This window comes from Abramis brama (assembly GCF_963993115.1).
Source record: "Abramis brama genome assembly, chromosome: 11".
Classification (NCBI taxonomy): domain Eukaryota; kingdom Metazoa; phylum Chordata; class Actinopteri; order Cypriniformes; family Leuciscidae; genus Abramis; species Abramis brama.
In genome coordinates this window covers 40,167,995-40,192,862 of record NC_139973.1, presented here as the reverse complement: position 1 = coordinate 40,192,862, position 24,868 = coordinate 40,167,995, and the positions used below count along the sequence as shown (strand labels likewise).

The 24,868-nt window shown below is 38.1% G+C and overlaps 1 protein-coding gene and 2 long non-coding RNA genes across 3 annotated transcripts; 2 read left to right on the top strand and 1 right to left on the bottom strand.

Moving 5' to 3' along the window:
• The first annotated feature begins 1,239 nt into the window (after nt 1-1,239).
• On the top strand, nt 1,240-3,927 carry LOC311092892. Its single transcript, XR_014608328.1, has 4 exons — nt 1,240-2,177; nt 3,018-3,132; nt 3,244-3,280; nt 3,875-3,927. It is a non-coding gene; the product is annotated as an uncharacterized lncRNA (long non-coding RNA).
• A 921-nt stretch (nt 3,928-4,848) lies between these two features.
• Nucleotides 4,849-5,270, top strand: LOC311091759. The gene is made up of 2 exons (XR_014608157.1): nt 4,849-4,940; nt 5,123-5,270. It is a non-coding gene; the product is annotated as an uncharacterized lncRNA (long non-coding RNA).
• A 2,975-nt stretch (nt 5,271-8,245) lies between these two features.
• Nucleotides 8,246-23,138, bottom strand: orc4 (origin recognition complex, subunit 4). The gene is made up of 14 exons (XM_084129073.1): nt 23,092-23,138; nt 22,463-22,520; nt 22,293-22,369; nt 21,943-22,033; nt 18,198-18,273; nt 18,011-18,096; nt 17,869-17,917; nt 15,220-15,371; nt 12,523-12,696; nt 12,166-12,252; nt 9,926-10,034; nt 9,138-9,233; nt 8,990-9,057; nt 8,246-8,511 (listed from the first exon to the last, which is right to left on the bottom strand). Exons 2-14 carry the CDS (start codon nt 22,511-22,513, stop codon nt 8,329-8,331), a joined length of 1,299 nt encoding a protein of 432 aa, XP_083985199.1. The 5' UTR covers nt 22,514-22,520; nt 23,092-23,138; the 3' UTR covers nt 8,246-8,328.
• Nucleotides 23,139-24,868: the final 1,730 nt, after the last annotated feature.

Below are 24,868 nucleotides of genomic sequence, written 5' to 3'. Positions count from 1 at the left end.
TTTTCAGACATCATGAGAATAACGTTATACTTAATATTTTAACGTGACATGTTATAACAATATTATACTACAGGGCCGTTGAATGCTTGAATCTGATTGGTTGACGAACGTTCTAAGGCGTGCATTATTTTCAGGGAAACGCACAGCTAAAGTAGTTCCAGGCAGGTCTTGACCGCATTACAGTTCCATATCACTTCGCGTAGTCAACTGTAATAACGGAAAATAGGATACAATTCATAACAAGAAAAAACATTTAGCCCCATGCGCTTGATCTGCAATTTTCAATGTCTAGCTTCACAATCAATGGAAACATGCAGTTTAATTTTAATAAATAAAGTATATAGTCCTATATAATCAATAGAAAATTAAACTGAATATAGGCTAAATAAATGGATAGTCCTGCAGCACAGATTATTATTGCAGATAATTTAACAAATAAATAATTATTGATTGGCCTACTTGTTAAAAGGGCTTTGTGTTTCATTTATTTGGCTAGTCTACTGTCATCTGTCAATAATAGAAACAAAAGAATGAACGAATTAATTAAAACGAATTGAATTAATTAATAAATAATAATATTGACGCACATGCTTTTCTGTCTCATTATTGCACATCTCTCTCTAATAACTGCATTAATAACTGCATAAAGCCGGGGACACACTTTAAGGCCGGTTATGAATGTTATTTGATTCTTATGACTGATCATGTCCAAACGCGTGTTCAGCGCATTCAGTCTGTGTTCAAAGTCGGTGTTTAAAATATGCTGCGATGAAAACAGTCAGAGAATGTGTCAGCTAGTCGTGTGTCCCCAGCATTAGTCTGCTATCAGTGGCTCAAACCTCTGTTACTCTAAAATGACGTTTTGGAATTAGCAACGGAGGCATGGGATTAGATGCGTAAGAAATTAGTCCTACATACAAGAGCGTTTTAATGACAAAAACTGTACAAACGTCTTGAAATACATAATCTGAACAATGTTTCGAGGTGTGGTAACTGTAGTATAAGCGGAATAATTGACTTCAGGCCGTTGAATTATTAGAAAAATAATGCACACCCGAGGTGAACGGCCACTCCGCTTCGCGTCGTGACCGCATTACCACCTCGGGTGTGCATTATTTTTCTAATAATTCAACGGCCTGTCGTCAATTATTCCTTACATATCTACTGCAAGAGCTCTTTTCAGTCGCTGCTTTCTCTTCCTCGTGATTATTTTCTTTTTTCCATTTGCAATCCCCCAGCAAACATTGGTCCGACGGCAACGTCGTGTCCCTGGCCAAAAATAGTCGCGGTAGGACGGCATAAATCGGTAAAAATATGTAACACCGAACATTTCCTAAAAATGCATTCAGATACATTTGTACATGTCTACAGTTCTCTGGGGTTGCATGTATAATTGTTATTTTGACTTTTAGCTACGTGTAGTTCAATAAATAGTGTATCGGGTGAGAGGACGTCACCTGGCGACGTCTTTTACACGTGCATTTATAGTCCATCATGACCCTCTATGAAATCCTTGTTAAATATGCAAAAGCTGTGCTTAATCCTTGCATGGTTAATACTGCAATAATTAATTTAATTGCCCAATTAGATTTTAAGAGGTTGTGAAGACGTCCACTGACGTCCTTTACACGTCTAGCAAGACAGAAAAAAACAGGAATTATCTTTATATGAAATACACGATTTGTATACAAAGTAAATATGTATTTACTTTATCTTGTTTAAATAAATTATAATCACAAAGTGCCCAGTGTGGTTAAGTGATTGCAAAGCCACTGCATTTTAGTCGTTTTAAGTGGACGTCCAGTAGGTGACGTCCTTTACACGTGCATTTATAGTCCATCATGACCCTCTATGAAATCCTTATGAAATATGCAATTATGCTTACACTGGTTGATACTGCAATAATTAATTTAAGTGCCCCAAGTAGTTTTAAGAGGTTCGAAAAGACGTACACTGACGTGCTTTACAGGTCAAAACTGTGCCACCGAGATGTTGTAGCAAATCTCGCGATATTGCAAAATCCAACGATATGATATATTATCTCGCGATAAAGCAGCCATTTTCCCGTTTTTCTACAACCACCAGACGGGCTCTGCAACCACGCATGGCAACCACGAGGCGAGCAGGATTTGAGGGTGCATTGTTGTGTTGCCGAATTACTAAAAATCTGCTGTTGGGTAAGTACATTTTGTATTATAAATGTAACATTAGACATTCTCTGCTTCAACAGAGTATCCGCCTTCAATGAAGTTAACGCTTGTCAATGGAGAGGGGACAGACTCTTTACAAAGAGTTTACAAGTACAAATTAAATGTACGAGAGTCTGGTAGAACCAGGCTAATTTTTTTCTGCCGGTGAGACCAAATTTTGTTATAGGTCGCGCTGGCGCGACCGCAACATTTGCCCAGCAGCGAATGGTAAAAAAAAAAGAATGAAAGCGGAACGAAACTGCGCTACTCGTTTGTGCTTACGGACCGTTTATTAGTTCGGACCATTTCGGATATTTCATGAGTCAGGAGGTGTTTTGCATAAATGTTAACATAATATCCCAAAACGTTTCTGTGATTTACTGTGTTTATATCTTACACTACCATAAAATCAACTATTTGTGCAGGTGAGGTTAATGCACAATGAAAATAGCCAAGTATCAGGAAGGAGACTAACTTTACCTGATTCCTCACCTATGGCCTCAGCTTTAAATACTTAAGTAATGCTTTATGGCCGTGCCTTTTTGCATAATGAATATAAATCCTGTCTGTATGCAAAGAACGAATCTTCAGTTTTTGATCATATTTGAAATGTATTGTGAGTGTATTATTGTCAATTGGAGGGCAGTTTAATGTGCTCTCTATATTAAGGCAGTTAATGTGTTTGGCTCAGGTTTGCTCTGTTACAAAGTTGCTCTATAACCATACTCTAAGATTACCAATTTTGTAATCACTTAAGTGAAATTTTTAAAACGTGATTTTGTTTGTTGTACTTGACGAAATTACATTAAGTTTCCATTTTTCTTTCAGGGTCACATAACGAACAGCCATCTGTCAGACGTAGAATTCGGGAATCCTTCTCCAGGCCATCTGGCAGAACCAAAGAGACATTGCATTTGTTTCTTGTTTAATGTCCTTCATAAAGGTGTGTTTTTTGTTTTGTTTTGTTTTTTACCATATAGTTAGGGTGTTTATTGATTAAAGTGTCCTTTCTTACCTTAAATATTTTTCACCCATTTGTTTTTATTGTCTCCAGCATTATCATCCCAGTCCCAGAGGACACCCCATTTTATGTGAGAACCTTGCGATTTGCATCTTATTTTATACACAATATACCTTAAATACAAACATACATTTTTCTAAATAATTGTTCATACAGTTACAAATATAGAGCCTATAATGTCTGTCATTGCTCAAGGAAAAAGCTAAAGTACAGCCAGCTAATTTTATAGTAACTAATGCAGTATTACACTGTGAAGTGTATATTTGAACAGCAGTCTTATCACTTCACAATTTAAAATATGTAGACCAGGTGTAGCCAACCCTGGTCCTCGAGAGCCACTGCCCTGCTTGTTTTCCAACTATTCCTGCCCTTCCAGCTTCTGACTGACAACACACCTGATCCATTATTAGTCAGCAGGAAGTAGGGCAGGGATAGTTTGGAAACCAGCAGGAGAGTGGCTCTCGAGGACCAGGGTTGGCTACCTTGGATTTAGTCATTGTGAATGATTATTATATGGTCAATAGTTGACTATGTCCAATTGGATTACAAGAAGTCTAAATCTTTGCTACATCCACAAAGTAGTTAAAATAAAACAATATTGTTTACTGTTTTTATTTAACTACCCTCTTATTTAAGTTTGTGTGTGTTTTGTTTTCATTAACAGAATTTCCTAATGTTGTCTTGCCTCTTGACCGCTGCATTCGGGAGAGAGCACAGAAGTGAGGGTATGTGTGTTAATGGTCTCTTCCAGCCATGGGGTTGTCCTATCCAAAATTGAATTTACATTTTACAAATCTTTACATTTTGAAATTGCTGGCACCAGACTCTCAAGGAGCGCTTACCCCATGTCAAGTGAAAGAAATATTATATATTTCTAATTATTGTGAACAGCGTGATTTTGTTTTGTTTTGTAGGATAAAATCAGAGATTGATTTGGTAAATATGGATGATGCTCAAAGACTGAGCTGGCTGTTCACATGTGAAACATATAAATTAGCCAATTATCTTGAGAGAGCCTGGGAGAAGAGGAAAAAAGCTCTTTATTGAGATGATCTGTAGATGAGGATTTGTTTGTATATGCTGTGTGTATATGTGTATATATATGTTTGTATTCATGTATTTCTCCGAATGATTTGTATATGCGACCGGAAGATGTTTGCTAAATAAGTTTGTGGTGTCTTGTAATCCCATGTGGGATGGGCCAAATGTTTGGCATGACACAGAAATAAAATTTAACTAACTATATATGGTGTGTTTAAAACACTGGCTTATTTGGAGTTTGTTGTCAACCTTTGTTAGAAGTACAAGTATTTAACCAAGTATTGAATGATTATTGATACCATTGTTTTCGCTCGGTGTCAATTCAGTCTCCCCTAAATTGACCTTTACTTGGATTTTTTTTTTTTTTTTTTTGAGGTGAAGTAATCCTGTGTAATTTCTTTCACAGAATCATGTCAAATGCTTTAATGGCTGTTTTCAATATGAGGAGTGGTGGCCAAATTCAAAAGAAGTCATTCAACGCTACACTTTGTACGATGTAATTTTGGCCTTATGCCATCCAAAAAAAAATCTCTTGTTCCTTGTCTAATATTAATGTCATTTTTGTTAACTTTTATCTATTCCGGGGACATTCTTTAAAAGACCATCTGTCTTTATCAGAAATGTCCTTTTCACTTTTACAGTTACACACCTAGTGAAGGGTCTTTCTTAAGGGCTCTGTATTGAAGAGGGTAAATGCTGTTTTTTTTCCCACTATTCGAACACATTTAATGCAGAACATCTTTTATTGGCATACGATTACTATGCAGTAAAATAACATGGTTATTTTCTGACATTTAAAAAAAAAAAAAAGTACATTTACCTAGAAATTAGCCTTTCTCTTTTTTTTTTAAACCATATTCTCTTTCCTCAGATGCTGTGATGAGGTGGAGCCCAAATGCTACAGACTCAGACATTGATGCAGCAGTGGAGGAACACCTGAAGAACGCTCCAGGAACAGCTGGGGGTGGTGGATTTAAAAAATGAGCCATAAACAAAACAAAAACCATAAAGCCATAAACTTCATAGACTCTAAAAACTATTATTTATGGCTGTTTAACAGTAATGCAAGACTGTTAGTAACTGAAACTTAGTACTGCCACAGCTCTGACTTCTATTCATCAATGATGGAATATTATAGAAATACTCTTAAAAATAGAATGTGTTGACTGTTCCTGTACTTTTGTTATATTCTGGTTTGATTAATGTCTGCTTAACCTTAATATGAAACTGTTAGAGAAAATGCCATTACCACAGAATTTACCACATTGTACTATTTCTAACAACTGGAAGACATTTCAAATGTAATATTCACAATAAAATGTTGTGCTAAATTATAGCACTATTTTTTGCTTCAGTCCACAAATAATGTGTTGATGTACACGTGATTAAATGGTTTTATACTACAGGGCCGTTGAATGCTTGAATCTGATTGGTTGACGAACGTTCTAAGGCGTGCATTATTTTCAGGGAAACGCACAGCTAAAGTAGTTCCAGGCAGGTCTTGACCGCATTACAGTTCCATATCACTTCGCGTAGTCAACTGTAATAACGGAAAATAGGATACAATTCATAACAAGAAAAAACATTTAGCCCCATGCGCTTGATCTGCAATTTTCAATGTCTAGCTTCACAATCAATGGAAACATGCAGTTTAATTTTAATAAATAAAGTATATAGTCCTATATAATCAATAGAAAATTAAACTGAATATAGGCTAAATAAATGGATAGTCCTGCAGCACAGATTATTATTGCAGATAATTTAACAAATAAATAATTATTGATTGGCCTACTTGTTAAAAGGGCTTTGTGTTTCATTTATTTGGCTAGTCTACTGTCATCTGTCAATAATAGAAACAAAAGAATGAACGAATTAATTAAAACGAATTGAATTAATTAATAAATAATAATATTGACGCACATGCTTTTCTGTCTCATTATTGCACATCTCTCTCTAATAACTGCATTAATAACTGCATAAAGCCGGGGACACACTTTAAGGCCGGTTATGAATGTTATTTGATTCTTATGACTGATCATGTCCAAACGCGTGTTCAGCGCATTCAGTCTGTGTTCAAAGTCGGTGTTTAAAATATTCTGCGATGAAAACAGTCAGAGAATGTGTCAGCTAGTCGTGTGTCCCCAGCATTAGTCTGCTATCAGTGGCTCAAACCTCTGTTACTCTAAAATGACGTTTTGGAATTAGCAACGGAGGCATGGGATTAGATGCGTAAGAAATTAGTCCTACATACAAGAGCGTTTTAATGACAAAAACTGTACAAACGTCTTGAAATACATAATCTGAACAATGTTTCGAGGTGTGGTAACTGTAGTATAAGCGGAATAACTGACTTCAGGCCGTTGAATTATTAGAAAAATAATGCACACCCGAGGTGAACGGCCACTCCGCTTCGCGTCGTGACCGCATTACCACCTCGGGTGTGCATTATTTTTCTAATAATTCAACGGCCTGTCGTCAATTATTCCTTACTTATAGACGTTCAGGTCTGACCGGACCAATTTTGGACCTTTTTAGAACCTTTGTCAAGTTCAGATGTGTAAAAATAGCCTAAATGATTGCCTTTCACGATGTTACACAATATGGGTGTGATTAGTTTATATGCAGGATTATATATATATATATCTATCTTATAAACATCCAGAAGAACTAAAAAAAAAACCCATTTAGACGTCCAGGGACGCGCAGAAAAGACGTGGAATTCACGGCCAGACGACGTCAAAGACGTCGGTTCAACTTTCATTTTGGAACTATTTTTCAACCATGACGGGACGTCTCGGACGGACGTCTTTTCAACGGTCATTAAACGTCCAAATGTTTGCTGGGCCGTGTTAAAAGTATGAAAAAGGACAACATATACTGCACATTTGTGGTCTGTTCTGTCGAATTTAATTTACGATATATTCCATTAATAACTCTGGAATGTACAAATAATCTCTCGTTATTCTCCTAAAATCCTCACGTCTTTTTCCAGGTTTGTTTTCACAGGTATTTAATTTATAATCTGACAAAATGACGGAAATCACTTTGAAATAGTATCACGTAATGCTGAAGTTAATGAATATTTTTGATTTAGGCAACATAAGTACGATATTACTACAGCGATATTTAACCCGTCCGTTAAAGACTCGCGCTTTTGGGGTTGTTTGGTCTGTTGAAAGTACCTTGTTGATGCTTTTCCACTTTTAAATTTACTTTTAATGTTCGATGGTTGAAGGGTGAGTAGTATCATCTCATTGTGACACCTTTTAAACGTATTGCGTTCATAGAGCGAGCGTTTCACTGATTGTTTACAGGAAGTTACACCAATAATTCGCGCTAAGTGTCATAGGGCGTAGGAATAAGTCATGAAATATCATGTTATATTATTATTTTTCCACAAGAGGTCGGCAAACACTCCAAATGTAAGATATTTTGAGCTGAATTTAAAGGGTATGCATGAAATTGTGTTATTTTGAATTTAAGTTCAGAGAATGTGCACAAATTACAATTTATTTATTATTTATTGATCAAATCTAGTCATTTAAAGGTAAATAATTTTTTTTTTTTAAATCGCATTAGAAAATAGAAAAAATATTATCAAAATGAAATAAAATATGCTTTCTGAACAGAAAAAAAAACTAAGTATAATTTTAGGGCTTCGGGTCATTTTGACTTGCGAGGGAATGATGTGTTACAAAGTGCGAGGGGAGGATGAGGGAAAAGTTCAGTGAAAGGTCTTTATGAAACACAGTTTGACCCTGTAAAGAGAGACCAGTGAAGGTCAGGGGTCAAATGTTAAGTTTGACCGTCTCCTGAAGAGAGTTCGCCGTAGAAAAAGGGAACGTTCAGAACTTCAGCAAATGTTCTGCAAGATTCCGTTCCAGTAACGTTCTATCAGATATCTGGTCTTTAATAATGTTCTCAAAACATCATCTACACATCGTTCACGGACCCAGGAGAGTCTCTGAGACAAAGACATTACAAATGAGCAGTTATATTAACTTGTTTTTTATTGCAAATACAAACTATACAAATACATTTACAAAATGCATATTTGAGCGGTTAAAGTGGGCGGTGTCATCCGAAGGCTGAGAGCGCCCACTGCTTGACGTCTGTGGGGCATTGTGGGTATTTCTGCAGCGCCTCCATCACCTGAGTGTGTTCCAGCATCAGCTTCATCAGCTGATACTCACGCTGGACTTTACACACACCCGAGTCTACAGGACGAACCAGCTCCAGCTGCAGGAGATGCTCAAACGCCTGCACACACACACACACAGAGAGACACACAGACAAAAACACAGACACACGCGCACATGCACACACACACACAGACAGAGAGACACACACAGACAGAGAGACACACACACAGACAGAGACACACACACAGAGACACAAACACACACACGCACACACACAGAGAGACACACAGACAAAAACACGCGCACATGCACACAGACAAAAACACACACGCGGACACACAGAAACACAGACAGAGAGACACACGCAGAGACACACACACACACATTAAAGTGTGGATACTGTCAAACACAGTACAGTCAAAGTATCCTGAATGAAATGAAAATGCCTGTTCACAGATAAACTACTCGTTCTGCACACGTGTATCAAACCAACAAACACCCGTACTGTAGATTTCCACAGCGCTAAGTTAGTATGAACTTATTGAGTTATTAATGTTTGAACAGGCTGACAGTCTGCAGATGAAGCACTCACTGACCTTCATCACCACAGGCTTCTCAAACTTATGGATGGAGTGAGACTTCCTCTGGATGAACTTCTTGAACTCTGAGGGAACGACAGAACTTGAGCTGAGAATGAACATTCACACACAATCTCCACTTTAGATGAGCAGGAGGACGGCGTACCGTTGTGGACCATCTGGAAGTTGAAGGGTTCTCCATCGTACGTGTCGTTCAGATGTTTCATAGCAATGATCAAACACAGCTCCAGGATAGACAGACCTGGAGGAAGAGCGATCGAGAGTTGGAGACGAGTGTTCCTAGGGCTGCACGATTGATCGCAATTTACATGTAATCGCACTAAAATCGATTTGGCTTATCGTGATTATGAAATCACAAAGGCTGTGATTATTTTGTATGCGCAGCTTGTCAGTGATGTACGGCTCAGTAAACGCTGCTCACTCTGAAAGCACTGCGAGTTTGAGTCACTTATAACGTGCATTTGAAAAAGCAAACATGAGAAGCATTTATGAACCGCTTGTCCAACAAAAGACAACATTTAATAACAAGCTTTTACTCCAAACTCACTTCATAACGACAGCTGAGCTCCTCCTTCTGTGAGATGATGAGCTTCTTACACAGAATAAGGCAGTCGTGTGTTTATTAGTCATGTTTAATCAAAGCGTTTCAATCTTCTGTTTATTCAGAGACACCGATAGGGATTTCCTGGAATGACGCGGATTATTGTACTTCTGCGGCGGGGCATATTTATCGTGTTTGCATGAGAGCGCCCTCTGGTGTTCAGATGGGGCAGTATTTACTACCAATCAGCCGCACTCCACTGACTGATAATCATAAAATAATCGCAGCCTTTGCCAAATCGCGTGCGGTTTTATTGCGATTAATCGTGCAGCCCTCCCTGCGCTCTCACACACACACACACACACGAGTGTGTTCATGAGTCAGTGTCTCACCGTGGAGGACGTTTGCTTTCGAGTCGGCAGAGATCCAGCGACCGGCCTCCAGCAGATCAGCCTCGCAGAGAGACGGGCGGGACACACACACTCGACTGACTGCCAGAAACTACAACACACACAAACACACGGATCACACACAAGCAACAGTTCAAACACACACACACACACACACACACACACTCGACTGACAGCCAGAAACTACAACACACAAACACACTAGGGCTGTCCCTTTGAGAAAAATCTAATTCAAACGGGTATCGAATATATTCGAATATCTACGAGCCCCCCCCCCTGAAAAACAAAAAACAAAAACACAGTAACGGAGATTCAATCACAAATTTATTAACAGTCTGACAGTCATAAACAGGACTCAAGCCATAGCCTGTCTGAAAAATAATTTTTGACTTAATGTTTGAAACAGCAGGTTATCAACTTAATCTATATGAAGTGCCAATATGCATAGCCAATCACAAAATTAGGCTAACGTTACATGGAAAAAAAGGTGCCGACCGGTTGTGCAGGAAAGTATGCAGTCATACGATGTTGGACGCCTGGCGATACTCTGGCCGTCTGCTGTCTCTCTGACTCCGCTGCCTCATTTGGATGGTGACTTGACAGGTGAGCGTGAAGATTGGATGTCGAGGATGCGCAAGTAAACCGTTTTTTTTGTGTGCAAATTCGACAAACTACCTTATCTTTAACGGTTACCGTATTTAAGTCGCAGTAGTCACAAAATGCGCCATGAAGAGGAAAAAAAACATAAGTCGCACTGGAGTAGGCTATAAGTAGCATTTATTTAGAAAAAAAAAAGTTACGGACGAGACAGTTCTCCGTTACGGACGTGAGCGCTCTGAAAGCGGCACTAAAATAATGGTTTAAAACTTTCACTGAGACCTCAAACAGAAAGCACAAAGCTAGTCTTTAAATTTAATTTTGTTTTGTATTAAATTGTATCTTAATTTTAATCAATGTTTCATCAACCAAATGCCTGGATTTAATAAATAAGAAGCAAATATAGCAGACACGGAGGCGTCGGCGCGTGAACCTGGAGATTGTCTCATAAATTAACCGAAACTCAGCGTATACGGTAGCCTACTTGCCTCACAGACATGAGACATATATAGAAAGCTTGAAATGTCTACTTTTAAACAGAACAATTCAAAACGAATTGACTGACTGTTCTCTGGCGCGTTCACTACTGCGAAGATCGCGAGTCAGCATCGTCAACTTCATCTTTGCAGCCGACACTGACACAGAAAACACTTGTTTATTAGTAAACAATTAAAATGTCTCCTTGCTATATTTGACATATTCATAATCATTACTTTTGCCAGTTCTTTGTGACAGCTTTTAGGTGCTTTATTGAAACGCGTCACCACCGCATCAGCACAGAAAACATGGAGGTTTTTTTTCTTTTTGGGGGCATTATGTTTGTGTTCAGGCTTTCTCAGTTGTCTTTAGATTAATGTTTCAGTTAACAGTTTTTCAGTGTTTTCAGGGTAGGCTACAGGAGCAGCATGTACTCTCGTGGCTGTAGAAGGTAATGTATTTCTTGGTTCATGTCAGTCAGTATGAATTAATTTTGATATATAATCCGGAAAATACGGTACTTTACCATCTACGGTGTAGAACCCAAAATATTTCCAGACACTACTTTTTAGATGAGTTGGGTAGAATTGTCCGCTCAGGCTGGCCGTTCTGTGCGTTATCTTCCATTTTCAAAACAGGGAGGCTTTTGGCTATTATTCGCTTGATTTGGTCATGGGCCTACGCTACAATACGTTTAGAGCGCCCGCTACTGGATGAGGTGGCAAACAATAAAATAAAAAACAAACGGTCTAATCATAGACTGTAAAAAATGCGCTACACATGGCACTTTAAAAACCGAATAGTTTATTTATAGTTCGATTACGGATATTTCACGTCATGTTCGAATGCATATTTGAATATCGAATAAAAAGTGACAGCCCAAAAACACACCATCACACACGAGCACGGGCCAACAGTTCAAAAACACACACACACACACACACACACACACACACACACACACTCGACTTACAGCCAGAAACTACAACACACAAACACACAATCACACACAAGCATGGGCCAACAGTAAAAAAACACACACACACACACACACACACACACACACACACACACACACACACACACACACACACACACACACACACACACACACACCTCCAGCTGTGGTCTGAGTGAGAGACACTCACCAGCAGTGAATGCAGAGAGCGCAAGTCTTTACTGGAGTTAAAGCTCCTCTTCAAAACCTCCTGAACACACTTATCTTCACACACTCTCTGCAGGAGAAGAGACAGGTGAGACTGACAGTGTGTGTCATAGTGTGTGTACGGACAGGGATAAACACATCCATTCTTAAATCCCAAGAATCTTTTATCCTGTGCTGTTTTCACCTGATGTGTGAACAAACTTCACTAAACATTAGTAGTGCCTGCCGTCCAATAATAACAGTGAGCTCTTGTTATGAAGAGCTCTCAGCTTTCATACGGTCTCACAATCATCTCTTCCTCTTTACAGCAGCAAACACACATCAGAAGAAGAGTGTGTACCGTGACTCTGCGGTTCCACTCGGCGGAGAACCTGTGGTCTGGGAAGTCCTGAGGCAGGCGGAGCTGATGGAGAACCACATCCACATACTGAGCGAAGGAGAGCGAGCTGAAGAGATGAACCTGTCTGTGAGAGAACCGAGACTTCACTCGCTTCTCCAGCAGCTCCAGCACGTCCTGCAACACACACACACAGCAGGAGGATCAGCTGGGCTTCAGCTGGGGCCTCACGGTTATGACAAAAATCAGAACTGTCGATTATTCCCTTAAAGCTGCAGTTCGCAGTTTCTCCTCTTTGTCTCCATCTCTGTTTGAAATCTGCAATTGCAGTTATTGGCGGAATTATCAGCTTTACGTGGGTTGTGCCTAGGCACAGCGCGGATGAATCCGATGTTTTGAGGAGAACCCTTATCAAACACACCTGCCTTTAATTTTCAAGCGATCCTGAAGACGTCAATTGGTGGCTTCAGGTGTGTTTGATTAGGGTTGGAGATAAACTGTGCAGGACAGTCGATCAGCAGGAGTAGGGTTGGGAACCCCTGGTCTACAGTATATTCGTCATTCAAAAAGGGAAACCGGCTGCAGATGCGCAAACGGTAAAAAAGCAGTGCGTGCTCACCGTTTTGAATATCAATCCTGCTAAACACTTTCTTTATTCCACTCCGCTCATGTTAATATTGAAATATTGGCCAAGGAACACTCAGGTAAGATGACGTATATTAGAACAGCCTTCTGTCTGTACCGTTTTTACTTTGCTCGCTGTTTTGCTATTATTCTCGTGCTCTGACTTGTTCACTAAGCTGAACAGCCAATCAGAGTTCCCTCTTTCACCGACGGCCCGACGCCGATTCAACATTTCGAATCGGCCGAAAAAAAGCAGACGAGGACCAATTTCAGCCGACGGTGCGAAACACACTGAGGAAACTTTGTCGGCCGACGCACAAAAACTGCCCGACGGCCGACCGTCGGCTCGGTGTGTTCCGGGCTTAACATCCACTTCTGTTCTGACCAACTAAGGGGAAAAAAGCATTGCAGTAAATCACGCTGATTAAATCTAACGCTCGCTTATCATATCACGTCAAACCGTACAAATTATTGTTCTCAAATTGTTCATGTTAACAACATCAGCGCTGCGTGACTACATTTAATGTGTATTAGGGCTCCCTGTAGTTCAGTTTCCATTTCTGTGCAGTCTAATGTCTAATGATCATACCAGCAAATGAATGTTCCTTAGAACTGGCTCTCTATGAAATACAAACACACATATCTGTCATCAGATGCATATTTAAAACTGGAATATAATCTAATTTTCATCTTTCAAAAGCCCTTCTGATATTATTATCCTTGTCTCTTTTTTTCTGTAGCCACTTTTTCATTTTATAACGGGTGAATCTCCAGTTGTTGATTGTCGTTTGAACCTTTCTGGATCCGCCATCAAATTGATAAGTTTAATTATATCCAGTGCTGTGAGAAAAGGCTATAAATCTCCAACATCAACATCCTCACACTCACAGCCGACTAGCCGAGACTCTTCTTCATATGGACAGATGTGACGGAATGACGCAAACACATGCTCGAATTTCCCGTGGAAATCCACCAGTACCACTGGAGTTAAAAACATTATTAAAAGCTTACCGTTTTGAGTCGAGCGACGGCAAGCAGAGAGTGTTGAACACTGGCTGGTGATGTACTCGCTCAAACATTAATTTGGGATAATTTTGAACCCAAAAAAGTTACGGACTGCAGCTTTAATTGTAATTGCGATTATCACAATTTACATTGAATGATGTTTTGAATAGCTTTATGCCAATGTTTGAAGCGACTGCATGCCATAGTGTTATATCAAAACACAAGATAAAAACACTCTTCCTGAAAAACTTTTTTTTTGGTCTGTAACCAGACAGTTTCTGGACCCCATTGACTTCCACTGTAGGAAAAAAAATACTGTGGAAGTTAATGGGGTCTAAAAACTGTTTGGTTACAAACATTCTTCTAAATATCTTCTTTTGTGTTCAGCAGAAGACAGAAACTCATACAGGTTTGAAGCAACTTTACACCGTGTCCTAACTACACGTGACGCGCAATAAAAGGTTCTCCTCCATGTTAATCAGAGTGTTTGTCCTATCCAGCCGCGACACGCAACAATCCTATTTTAGAAACGGTTTCTATTTTTCTGCGACGTCGCACTGGAACAACAAAGTGTGGCGATGATGATCTCAGATACTGTTTATGTGTTTTAATGTTAAAAGCGTGTAATGTGAAAATATCGTTTAGTGCTCCAGCTTTGTAGCTGTAAAAGCAACAGTGGATAATTCACCTCAGATCTTGAAATTAAACAAATGTTCAAATGTGAACAAACAAGTGTATTCTTTGACAAAGATTGTTTTAGTAACTCAGCCTATGTATTTTTAATAATGTTTAAATGGTGTAATATTTGTGAATTTGATTATGTACTGCGAGTGCCGTCGAGATTACTCTCTGGTGCCGCGAGACTCCGCCCACACACTGTTCTGATTGGCTGTGGGTTTTGATTGATTTTGACGCATCTCGCAGTCGCGTCACGTCTAATGTGGACACGGTGTGAGGAGGAGATGATGACAGAATTTTCATTTTTAAGTGAACTGTCCCTTTAAGCGTGTTGTTGACTCGTGTGTGTGTGTGTGTGTGTGTGTGTGTGTGTGTGTGTGTGTGTGTGCGCACCAGTCTGCAGGTCAGTCCCACCACAGCGACGGGCGTCTGCGCAGACTGGGAGACGTCCAGTAGATTATACAGCAGCGTCTGGTTCTTATGATGAGCGAACAGATCAAACTCATCCAGCAGGAACAGCACAGGACGACTGCTGCTCCGGTCACCTGACACCAGCACAACACACACCACGCGGAGACAACACACAACTGCTCAATCACTGTACGTAAATACTGCTGATATCACACATTAATACTGGATGAAAAACTTCAACTAAATGGAAAAGTAAAAATGTTGCTTTGGCAGCTAAATAAAATAAGTTTAAGTTGACCTTGTAAAATTACTGAAAACAAAAATAGAAATATTAAAATAAAATAAATTAAAATATTAAAATAACAATAAAAAATGACAAAAATAACAAAATTAATAAACTAACTTAAAAATAATTTCAAATTAGAAATATTAAAATAACAATAATAAAATGACAAAAATAACAAAATTAATAAAACTTTAACTTAAACAAAAATAATACAAATTAAAATGAAAAATTACAATAAAAAAGTAATTAAAAAATGATAAAAATAACAGAATTAATAAAACTAACTAAAATTAAAGAGAAAACTGAAAACATAAAAATTAAAACTAATTAAAAATATGAAAAAATATAATAACAGTATATAAATACTGCAATAACACTGATTGGGGTTGGGTATTTGAATTGTAGCGTTTCCGATTCTGCTTTTCAATTTCGATTCTTTTCTTATCGATTCCCATTTTAGATTCCAATTAGGTAAAAAAAATTAAGTCAAACATTTATTCTGTATATTTTTGCAAAACCGTCCATTGCAGACAGAACAACAATCCCATGAAGCATTGCAAACAGCATAATCAAAATAAAAAATGATGGAGGAATATAAAACTACTCGTTCTACAAATAAAACAATATATTTGTTTGTATATTTGTATAAGTTTATTTCAAAATATGCATATATATTTAAATATTTCACAATTTTGAGAGTATGAAGAGATTTGCGGAGCTTCATGGGAGTGGGCGGAGCTAACGAGCTCTTTTGGCACATTTTTCTTGTTTTGACTAATTGGTGGAATTGTCTGTACTGCATCATGGGTAATGTAGTTTTTCTCCATTAATTCTGCTGTTAAACGATTATTTTAAAACTAACTAAATTAAGTTGAACTAATTTAACAGAAGTAAATAACATTGATTAAACTCGTAGCTCACACTAGAGCTGTCTTAAAGGGTTTATAAGTTATCATTAAATATAAATGTATCTATGGAGTATTTGTGCTCTATTAAAAGTTCTTCTGTGTCTTCTTGAGCTTGAATGGTTTCAAATCACAATAAAATGGGCACATTGGAATCAATAAGCAAAATCTGAATTTTAATTTTATAACAAGTATCCGATAGCAGAACTGATTTCCGATTCCCAACTAGGGCTGGGTACCGAGTTCGATACTTTTTAGGTACCGACCGAATTGCCTCGATACTATCGAGTATCGAAAAATTACTTGTTTTTCGGTACCAGATTTCGATACCTAAGGGGTTAACACGTCAACGTCAGTGCTCAAACAAATACATATGAAATGCACAACGACACGCCTAAAGTCGCTCACGCACATACACGCAAACTCTACACACACGAGACGCGCGGAACTCTCTGCGCACATACTCATATGAGACGCGCGCACACACAAACTGTCCACGCACATTCTCATATGAGACGCGAGCACACACACTCAAACTCGCACACATACTCAATGAGACGCGAGCACACACACTCACAATACTCTAAAGATGTGGAAAAGTCGATTAAAAGTGTGGCTACAAATAATTGCTGCAAAGACGGTACCGCGACAGATATGATGAAGCCCTTGACAGTGCACGGAGTAAACATATGAGCAGAAAGTTGTTCCGTCTTCGACTGGTAAATGAAGAGGTGCCTTGTTGATCACTCTGACAGTGTTTATATTGCAATAATGACCTACTGAGTGTACACAGCCGTTCAAAAACGTGTTGGTCAGAATTTCTTTTCAGTAAGCATTAAAGTGATCAAAAATGACCTTAATGTAATGTTACAAAAGATTTCTGTTTCAAATAAATGCTGTTCTTTTGATTTTTTTATTCATCAAAGAATCATGAAAAAATGTTTTATAGTTTCCAAAGACTGTTTTCATATTTCTGAAGGATCATGTGACACTGAAGTAATGATTTTGAAAATTCAGCTTTGACAACACAGGAATAAATTACATTTTGAAATATATTCAAATAAGATTTTAAATTGTAATACTATTCCACAATATTACAAGTTTTATTGTATTTTTGATCAAACAAATTCAGCTTTGGTGAGCATGAGCTCTTTATAAAAAAATATTTTGTACCTTATGTATATGTATAAGGAATATTTTGTTCCTTTGTGCTTTTTTTGTTCCTTTGTGCACTGACTAAGGAACATGAGTCAAACTGAAAAAATAAAACTAAAGTTTTTCTGAGGTAATGTGTTATGTAATCTTGTTAAATGGATTTCATAAAATTGGTATCGAAAAAAGTATCGTTCAGGAACTGGTATCGAAATCAAGGTATCGGTATCGAAATTTTTTGAACGATACCCAGCCCTATTCCCAACGCTGACAGTGTTGAAGCCTCACCTCTCTTGAGAGCTTCCAGAAGAAAAGCCAGATTCTCTGCAAAACTGCCCTAAACACAAGAACAACTGCATTATTACATCACGGTTTCAGTGAATGAAGACAGAACGTTGGTTTCTGGGTAAATTATTCCTGTCACACTCACAAACACTTTGTCTCCGACGACGTTCTCCAGGTGCAGCTGGCGGGTGATCTCCTTCAGCGCGATCTTGTCGTCCGTCTGCAGAAGACCTGCACTCAGAGAAGCGAGAGGTGAAGACGTGATGATGCAGCGTCTCGAGTCTCAGATTAACAGCAGAGACTCACGTCACATGACTCACGCATGAACTCACCGTTGAGCTCCACTAGGAGAACGTTCTTCTGCACTTCCTTCAGACTCATGAGCTCTCTGAGGACACAACCCAGCAGCTGCACACACACACACACACGTAGAAATTTATTATTATTATTTATATACATTATATAACAAGTGAGGAACTCGTACACATACTGGGAACTATATTCTCAGAAGGCGAAGCACTGCTACGGCGGAGTGATTTGCTGGCCGTGGTGAGGAGCAGAGAGTTCGCTCAGAGCTGGAGTAAATCCCTCCGCCCAAGTAGCAGTGCTTCGGCTTCTGAGAATATAGTTCCCAGTGTGTATACAGTTAGAAGATGGCTGTGTCTCATGTGACCTTGTTATTCGCACACGTTGTGACAATACAAATCACAACATGTAAATAGAAAAATGTTGGCGTTATTTTGTCACTTATTGGGAGCAGTGTGCTAGCTGGAGCTGTTTACCTCCAGTCTTTGTGCTAAGCTAGGCTAGCGCTGGGTGCGTCAGACAGAGTTACGGCACGCACGGAGATTATGACGAGTGGATAGTGCCACGGATAACATACCGAAGTCGACAGTCGTGTACTTTTACGTGACAGAAGGGGCACGCCGCACCACAGACGCGTGACACCAACGTGTGACTCCAACGTCGCACCACAATAAATTAATATCTATTTTTCGCCCTAGCTTTTCTTATCTTTCCTTTGTTGTCTTTCTAACCAATCATTCTTTTCTTGTGTTCTGCAGACATTGAAAATATAATTGATACAAATTTTGTATTGTATACAAAGTTGTGAATGTCATTAATGTCATTATCTCTGAATGGTTTACGAACAGAATTTCTTTTAAATAATTCACTCACTTTCTACTGGATATGAGGACTATGCAAATTATACACCATCAAAGTCACAACTTTTTGCACAAATATTAACAACAACTTTAAAGTTGAACAGATAAATTAATTAATTGTAATCTATAAACATAATATTCTGGAATGTGTCATTCTGAGTTTTTACTTTTGAAGGTGGTAATAATTTTAATTAACACAGTTGACCATAATGGGCGAATACACAATATGAAACTATTCACAATATAGTTTATAGGAGAAGGTGACAAAAAAGTATTTTAATAGCCTATTATTTTAAAGAATCAACAATGAAAAAATATAAGACAGGGAAATAGTCTTTTACTCACAAAATACAAAACAATGTAGGTTCATGTTCAAATGTTCAAAACTAGGGCTGTCAGTGTCGACTATTTTATTTTGGGTCAAAAAGAGAGATCTGAAGTGAACAATAGCCTTTAGTATGACTTAAATACATATTACAAATGAGGCAATATAATTGGTTCAAATAAAGTATTAAAAGTAATTAATTATATTGTTTTATTTAACAACACTATTAAAATACATGAATATGCCTTTATCCACATACAATTGACAGCCTATCGCGCCTTTATCACACTTACGTTCAAAAAGCTTAAGCAAATAGTAGCAGCCCCCAATCAGGCAAAATTAATCAATGAGGCCATTTTTTAAAATGTATTTTATATAGGCCTATAAGGTTTTTTTTAATATAATATATTATATATAGCCTAAGATTTATTTTTGTTAATAGGCTATATCTCCATTACCTAGAGATATAATTAAACAAAAAGTATTCAAAACACATCTAACAGAACACAGCAAGTTGTTTATTTTTTACAACATTGTGTTCTTATTTTGTTTAATTAACGAAATGTCAATCTTCGTCTTTATAACAGAAGATACAATACAAAAATCTTCAAGATACAGCCATATAGGCTACAATTTTCACATGTATAACGGATTGTCACCTTATAAACAGTCCTTTGTGTGGTGGTGGAATAAGCAATGCTATGGTTACCGGTAGTATCTTAATTTAAACTTTATTTTATTATTTTATTAGTTCATTAACTATGTATGCTAACTCAACTAATTTAATGTAAAGAGCTGGATACTAATTACTATATAAATAATGTCAAATATTAAATGTAGGCTATTGATTAGAGTTGCCATAGACTAAAGGATTTTTATAGAATAGTAGTCATTAATTTAAGCAATTAGGACTAATCGCACGTTTATATTCAATCCTGGGTGCATGTAGCCTATTATGCGCTCAAGCGCATGCTTAAAACTTGCCGCAAAGCACCGGCAAAAGTAGGCTAATGATATAATAAATGTGCCTGAAAAAAATAATGAAGCATTTTAATTGTTTATTAATGAACTAGTCTTTTCTAAATCAGTGTAGGCTGCCTGCAAACATATCTACATCTCCGCTGTAATGTAGGTGCGCCTTTCATACGGACAGGATTAATCAAATGGTACCGTATTTGCTTTCGATTGGATTTTTTTTTAAAAGCTTTATATAGATAGCTATATTTCTCATGTCTGTGAGGCTTGTCTATACACTGTTTTTCAGTTCATTTTTGAGGGGCGCTCCAATAGAGATCATGAAAGCGCGCCCTGTTCGTTTTATTTTATTTTACAAAAGCACAACGTTTTCTTGTTGTCGTGAGTTTACACAAATAAAAGTAGTTGCGACTGATGTATTATTATTTTCTGTATGACCAGAAATGGAGTATTTTAAGTTGTTTCCACTGTTGATAGGAAAATGCGAGTGATGGCACCGGCGCCGTCATGCAGTGCGTGCCCCGCACAAACACTCGGATATGCGCTTAATAATAGCGAACATTTATCCAGGTTAACGTTAGAGCGAGCGGCCATGCCAGACTGATAAGTCCTCTTCGTGTCTAACAAATCAAATTATGTTGCATTTTCTTGCACCAGTTTGAAAAGGGCGGCTGAAACACTTAGCTTATACAGATAAACGCCCAACGCTGGTGTTTTACTTTAAATAAATTCGTTTAGTCTTTAAAATAAATATTGTTTGTGGGATAATTAATGCCACAATAATTTGTTTATTTTATTTGCTACTTTTATTTTTCATTTTTGTTTTGCATTGAATACCATTTAATAATCCAGTTTGATGTGTTCATTTAGACTGAATTTTGGCAGTTAAATGACATCTATAGATACAGATTTTATTATTCCCATCATTCCAAACCTCAAAACCTATTGATTTAGTGATCACTTGATCTGTTTTGTAGCACTATAATAACCCTAATGTCATGTGGAAATTCCGTTTTACACGTCAACTTTATTTTGTTGTTGGCATATATGTGCAGTTATGTTAAAAAATCTGCTGTTTTCATTGTTTTGAGATGATGATGTTAAATTATTTAAATTAAAAAGTTAATATATATTTAGTTTTTTTTTTTTAGTTTTTCTGTTTTTTTTAAATCTGTCATTAATTTTACAATAAAAATACATTGAGAATGTGTAAAGGATTGCCCCTGAGCCTATTGCAAATCCAAATACACATGCTATTCACTTTTCATTATCAACATGGGAAAAATAACATTATAATATAGGGACGACGTGTGTATCAGGCGTCTTATTAGGCGACGTGCCTGGTTCAGTCATTTTTAATACATTTCTCACGTACGCCGTCGCCACGTCGCCGTAACGTATACGTTACTACTGTGACGTCGCCGTGATGTCGCCGCCGGTCTGTCGTCTGACGTCTCTATCAATCCCATTCAAAAATAGACACGGACTGACGGCGACGGAAGAGTAGACTGCTCCTTCGCCTTCTTCAATGTAGTCTTAGAAAAGTCACGTTTCACTCGCCATACGGAGATGAGAAGGGTGTGTGTGGACTCATCTAACTCTGGGTCGTACCATAGTTTTACCAGATCCTCGAGGACCAACGATGAGGACAGAGTTACTTTCTCCATGAACAGCAGTGCGTCTCAACAGCTCCAGCAAGTGCCTGAACACACACACACACACACACACACACACACACAGCTTTAGAATCCATCCACACACACACACACACACACTCTCTCTCTCTCTCTCACGCTCACTCACACACACACACACACATTCTCTCACACACACTCTTACACACTCTCTCTATCACACACTCTCTTTCACACACACACACACACACACACACATTCTCTTACACACTCTCTCTTACACACACACACACACACACACACACAGATATTGTGTAATGAACACACTTGTGCTGTGAGTCCAGACCCGAGGGTTGATCCGGCAGCTTCTGATGACACAGTCTCTCTCTCAGGATCCTGTGAGCCTGAACACACGATTAAACACGATCACAACACGATTAAACACACACTAACTGCAGAAACACACTCATGAGGAACTGTAATACACACTGACGGACCAGAGACACACACTGAGCTTCAGTGAGAGCGGCGGATCTGCGCTTGCTCATCTTCACCTGAAACATTCAACACATCTCAGTTAATAATGTGCAGATATTTACACACATCTGACTGCAACTATTATAAATACATGCAAAAAACAGTATGTTGGACAAATATACAGCAAACATTACAGTAGATAAATATACAGTTACAGACCAAATCAGATAACATGGACTATTTATATTTATTAACTTTTTCCCCAACATCAAGGATCTAGGAATATATATGAATGTATAGGGTATTTTATTTGTATGCAGTCACTGGTCATCATTAAGAGTTTTGATATATTAATACCCTTTCTTTATTTTATTTTAAATATACTGCAGTCTGACAGTAAAAGATTTGACAGTAAAAGATTTACTCTTTACTCGTATTTACTGTTGCACTTCATGTTGTCTTTGTCCTGAAACTATTTCATTCTTCTGTATTCTTGTGCAGTCATGACTAATGAGATTTAGAAACATCATTTAAAAGAGTTTAAGATGCAGTTTAGTCTGTCATATGTCAGGAGGCTGCTGCAACTGCTCACATATAGTAAAAAAACAGTTAATTATGTAAACTGCTACAGTAAAGCATAAACTCACCCACGAATGTCCAGAGATTTCGCGCCACTAGCAGTTTCTGCCCCGCGTGTTTCCGGGACACAGCGCGTTGTACTTCCGGCGGCCACATGAGGCGCTGTGCGGCCCAAAACTGAACCTCACTACTAAGCACTTTAACCTATTCATATACTGTATACACCTACTCGATATTACACCTACTCTATATTACACCTACTCGATATATTGTACATTATATCGTAAATAGTTTACATTTAATACATGCATAAAGGATGAATGCACAAACAAATGGGAATCAACAGAAGAGAATGTAATAATGTGAATCTAATGAATTTAGTTCCATTCTTGAACTCTTTAGATTGTAGCAATTAGATCCAGAAATGGAAAATGGCCTGACATTGTTTATGACACGTGTCTGATGAATGATTTACCATTAAACTGCAATGAAATACCATTAGCCTAAATGTCAATATATTTTCCAAATTTTCCAAAACCTTATCTGGATCTGCTTACTAGGCAGAGTCTAGTTTATACTGGTATCCTATAGGCTACATTAAATCCTAAACAAGCAAAAATAATTTTAGTCCAATAAATAATTTATTTACATTTATTTAGCATCATTGCACATAAGAAACATATTTAAACATGATTTTTCAACAAAAAAAAACATGAAATGCGTAATCTGTTTACAGCATTAGGTGAGTTGTTTTGTTCTTGAGAAAAATGAATGCCTATCTTGTGTAGCCTACCTAATATTTATCCAAATGAGTAAATATTAAATCAAATCACAATAGCTGAATTGAATTGAAATAATAAAAAAGCGTAGCTAACACTGAACCATAAACACTTCGACTCGGCGCAGTAAAAAGTCATGCCTGATCCTCTTTCCACTATTGACAGAAGTGAGAGGAAGAGGATCAGGCGTGACTTTTTACTGCGCCGAGTCGAAGTACTCCCAAAAGTGCTATTCCGCCATACATTATAGTTATCCTTTTTAACCCGCTTAGAAAAGCGACACGTTGTATTTTGTCACCATACTTGGTCGTATAACTAGCCTACTCGTGTAACTGTTTTTAAATAGGAAAAAACATTGATGTGTTTGGTCACTTTTAAATTCATTGCTGCTAGATTCCATTGAATATACTGGGGTAAGCTAAGTGCTTTCAAAGTGTCACCGCGCGCCAGAGCGATTAAAGGGATACTTCAGGATTTAGCATTAAGCTTTGTATTAGTAGAAAACCTGTAGTATTTTCGAATTACCATGCTTTCCACCCTCATATCCCCCTGAGACAAGAGATTTATGTATTTTTTGTCTGGAAAAAATCCTCTGATGACGCAAAAATCGTCATTTTGCGTCATCGGAGGATTTTCTGGCCAGAGGCTAAAGACTACAGCCATTAGGAGGGGCTGTCCCGCATGTTTTCAACCCGCCCATAGTGGGATCTCACTCACAGAATGTACACAGTGTCAGCCGTCTTTCTTTGGAAGCTAAGCTAGCAGGCTCTTGTTCTGTGGAGAAAGCTGAATAGTAGGAGAAAGCTGAGTAAGTAGGGGTTACCATCTTCCTTTTCCCGGACTTGTCCGGCGGGCGAGACCGTTCAAAATGTCCGGGATTCAGCTTTTGCGTTCTGCGGTCGCCATTCATTGTTTACATGCACACCTTTTGTTTCAATCTAACTGAATTCATTCCAATTGGTGAATCTGAATGTAGTGTTTACATGAACGCTAAACAAGTGATCGGTTGATGTGCGTTTTACCCTTGCTAAGAAAATTCCCGCTCCTCCGTGAGAGATGGGAGACCCG